This window comes from Myxocyprinus asiaticus, chromosome 3 (genome assembly GCF_019703515.2).
Source record: "Myxocyprinus asiaticus isolate MX2 ecotype Aquarium Trade chromosome 3, UBuf_Myxa_2, whole genome shotgun sequence".
NCBI classification, from domain to species: domain Eukaryota; kingdom Metazoa; phylum Chordata; class Actinopteri; order Cypriniformes; family Catostomidae; genus Myxocyprinus; species Myxocyprinus asiaticus.
The window spans coordinates 27,553,214-27,557,098 of NC_059346.1; the positions used below are offsets into that span (position 1 = coordinate 27,553,214).

The window sequence follows — 3,885 nt, forward strand, 5'->3', positions numbered from 1 at the left end:
AATAATGAACTGGTGTATTCTGAATTTAGATCTTAACATTAGCATAAAGCAGGTCCACCTGTCATTGCTTATGATCAGACATTATAAGACATCTATATGCCCTCATGGCCATATAGGGCTTCTCCTTTGCATTATTCTACATTAGAATTTGATCTAAAATAGAGGTATATTATATCTGATTTCAGGCGTACAATAGGAAGTAAAACATTCCCTCATTTTACTTGACATCAGATCTGCATAATTGGACAGACAGAAAACTTTTACTCAACTAATCCATTTTAATGAATCATTCATAATATCTGAAATTGCTATTTGTCTACATGTACCAAATTGCTAAGTTCTTGTTGTTGTTACAAATGACCAAAAGGAAGTCAAATAATCTTTGGGATAATTTGAAGACATCTTTTTATGATCACATTAAAAACAGTTAGCTATACACAGTTATACTGTTTCTTTAAGAATATTATTCACACAATTTTGTTACAGAAGCATTGTACACCTTTACAATAATCATGTTGTTTAACAACAATTTACACTAACCAATCTTTCATACAAAAATAAAATTCCAGTATTATTTTTTCTCTCTTTGAATAGTTATTTCCAAAATAGTTCATAATTTAATATTTAGTGAAGCACATATTTCCAACTCTTTCCATCAAGACCCTTACTCCTGTTGTGCAGATTTTGGCAGCTCACAACTTTTAACTCCTTTCCCACTTTTTTCAATAAGGCTATTTTTCCTTTTATCATATAATAAGCAACTAATGTTAAAAGAAACAGAGAGCAGCAAAAACGTTTCCCTAACGTTACAGTATGGTTCCAAGTTGGTTATTTTGGGGAGAACCAACTACTAACGTTCTGGGGACGTTCGTTTAAGGTTTTTATTTGTTTATATCCATAAAATAACCTTAAGAGAACGTTTTGGGAAACAAACATTGTTAGTTGGGTACTTAGCAAACTGCACAACAACAACAAAAAGCTTGACAAAAAGCTTTTAGGGCCCGCTGATATTCGTGCTGCTCAACTGGGGGATGCTCATGAGGTCACTCATTTGATTCATTTTTTTAACATAAAAGGAAAACAAAAGTCAAAATTGTGGATGCCAATGTCAAAATATTTTGTGCTCTTAAATCCCCAGCATCATTCTCCTCTTCCTCATAATCCGTCTCGTAGTCGTCGTCAGAGTCATCCTCGGTATCTGAAAGGCCACTCCCGGCATATTTGTCGTTAAAGCAGAAGTTCCTCATGCTGACTTTGACATACTCGCATATAGTTCTCTCCTCGCCGTCGCAAACGCAAGTATCCAGTAGCTGGGCTTTGGGAATGAAGCGCATGTTCGTGATGACCCGCCGGCAATCATCCGAGCACCGCTCTCCTCCAAACAGTTTCCTGCAGTGATACAGATAGTCCCGCATGGCGGTGCTGCACTCTGGATCCGTCTCGCACTGTTTGCGGGCTTCAGTGCAGCCCGTGTGGCTGGTTCTGGGCATACAGGGCTCGATGGCTCGCTTGGTGATCTTGCATAAAGTGTCTGAGGCGCACTCGCAGTCTTCCAGTGCCGGGCCGTTCACAGTGAGGTTGAGCTGAACGATGGAAGAAATGCAGTGGCTGGGACATTTCTTCTTGTCGCCGTTTATAACCGGACCGCACGCGTGCAGATACTGAGTATAAGCGTAGTGACACTCCGGCTCTCCTTGGCACTTCATAATGGCCTGCCAGCAAATCAAACGCTGTTTGTGTGTTGGGGATGCACTGGATAAACGACTAAAACATATTAAAGCACAGCCGATGGACAACACCAATATCTGCAGCCATGAAGTGACTGCAGAGTTGCCAGAGTTTGCCATTCCTCGATGTGCTCACGCGCAACGGATGGAAAGGTAACTTATTAGGTCAAGGGGTTTCCATTTGTTGATGAGTACAATAACATCCACAACGTTTCTCTACACCTAACAGACACTTTGAGGCGAATAACTCCCCTTGTTCCATGCCCGCCGTTTAGTCGCGATTTGTTGACCACTTTAGTAAGTTAAGAGTGGACATATGTGTTGCTTCAGTATCCACAGAAACGTGCCTCGGCGTTCTTCCATAGACAAACACCGAATTCTGTTTCGCAAAAACTCGTAGCGTGATAGAATGCATCACAGATTCAAAACGTGCAACAACATCTTCGCGAGCCTCGCGCGAGCCTTCATTCCGCAGGTCTTGGTTACGGCTATACTACTTCACCAATTAATCAGCAATTCCCAAAATCTATCTTTCAGTGTCTTCATTTAGGTTAAAAACAAAGCTGAAAGAGTTCAAACGCACTTATCTGACTCCGGCGGTTGCAATGCACTGAGACGTCCTCCTAGTTTTTCTGTTCATTTGCCCATATCTCTGAAGTATGCATGAAGCCTACAATTGGTCCGATTAGTTGATGTGATTTCTGACGTCACTTGCATGGTAGCGGTCAGGACTTAATGAAGGTCGAGACTCAAGAATGTGGAGAGGGTGCGGGACCGTAATTTGACTTGATAAAGCATCAATCCACTTCCACAGTGGCGCAGAGGTAGAATATTTTGGCTTTCAAAGTGCATTGCATGTCTCATCCGATGCTTCCATACTTGTATTCAGCTGTGAATAATTATTTGTTATTATTTTCACTTGTACCACTTATTTTACAGCCTTACAGACCTCTGCATATTTTAAGAGGTGTGTGTTTTAAATTAAGTTATGGCACTCATGAAAGTGTGTGGAGCACTTTCTTATGTGGAAACATGATGAAATAATACAAAGTAAAAAAATAAAAATATATAAATAAAAATAAAAAAAAGTTTTGGTTTCAGGTTAGCTTTGCAAAAACTGTTAAAGGAATAGGTCACCCAAAAATTACAGTTATTTACATCTACTTGCATCTAGCCAATATTCGTGTCCAGAATTAAAAATAGTGCATTGTGTTGTGTTGCTACACACCCAAGAACCAATTTCATGTTGGTGTCAATTACACCATTTTTGGATATGGACAGGGGATAGACATGAGCTTCAGCTGAGGTGAAGATTTTCAGTGAATAATGACTAAAATTTTGGTCTGTTCTTAACACAAAAGCTATCGTGTGGCTTCAGAAGACTTGGAATATAGTGCACAAGTCATATGGAGTTCTTTTTGGAGCTTGACAGATGTGGTGCGTAACGATTCTTAAGAAAACAATTAAAGCATTCTGGTTTGGCAAAACATGACAGTGAGTAAACAATGACAGAATTTTCATTTTTGGGTGAAATATTTAGTTAATTTGTCATATAATATCAACCTCTCCCAGATTTAAAGTGCACATTGATTTTTGTTGAATTGTGTTTTTACATAAGTCCATAATAAGTTTACAGTAGTATTTGGCTATGGAGATTGAGAGAGCAGGATTTGCCTGTTTAGATAATATTATTTGAAAGATTACATTTGTATTTGTAGATTTACAGTATTTGAAATTGTCACTACTACATTTTGATGCTTGATCACAGATGACCTATTGATTTAATTATTATTACTGTTTGAAACGGTTTATCCCCAGGGCCTCAAACAGATCCAATTACAGTTAATAAGCATTTGGCCAAAAGTCAAGACCTGTTGACCTATGCTTCTCAATTCCAAACCCAGTGCACTCAGCCCATAAGGTGTTAACTGTGTTGTCATGCCCTGTGCATAACATTTGGTCTGCTGTAAGTTTCAGGATTGCAAAGGCAATCCTTTGAACCTCTCTAGTTGGTTTGACTCCCTATAGAGCAAGAAATCAGCTGTTAAAACACATATCCTCTTTCCTTCTTTTCACCCCCCAAAACATCCCCTTCCCCTCATTACATCTTCCACACTGTTATACAAAGCCCAGGCTCATTCATGCTCAAAATCCTGAT

The 3,885-nt window shown here is 39.2% G+C and overlaps 1 protein-coding gene across 1 annotated transcript; it reads right to left on the minus strand.

Annotated features, from left to right (window-relative positions):
- On the minus strand, nt 1-2,507 carry gas1b (growth arrest-specific 1b). The gene has a single exon (XM_051666106.1). It carries the CDS (start codon nt 1,845-1,847, stop codon nt 1,065-1,067), a length of 783 nt encoding a protein of 260 aa, XP_051522066.1. The 5' UTR covers nt 1,848-2,507; the 3' UTR covers nt 1-1,064.
- Nucleotides 2,508-3,885: the final 1,378 nt, after the last annotated feature.

Bases quoted from the DNA above. Each gene is read 5' to 3' on its own strand.
- gas1b (XM_051666106.1), bottom strand. From the start codon at position 1,847: ATGGCAAACTCTGGCAACTCTGCAGTCACTTCATGGCTGCAGATATTG.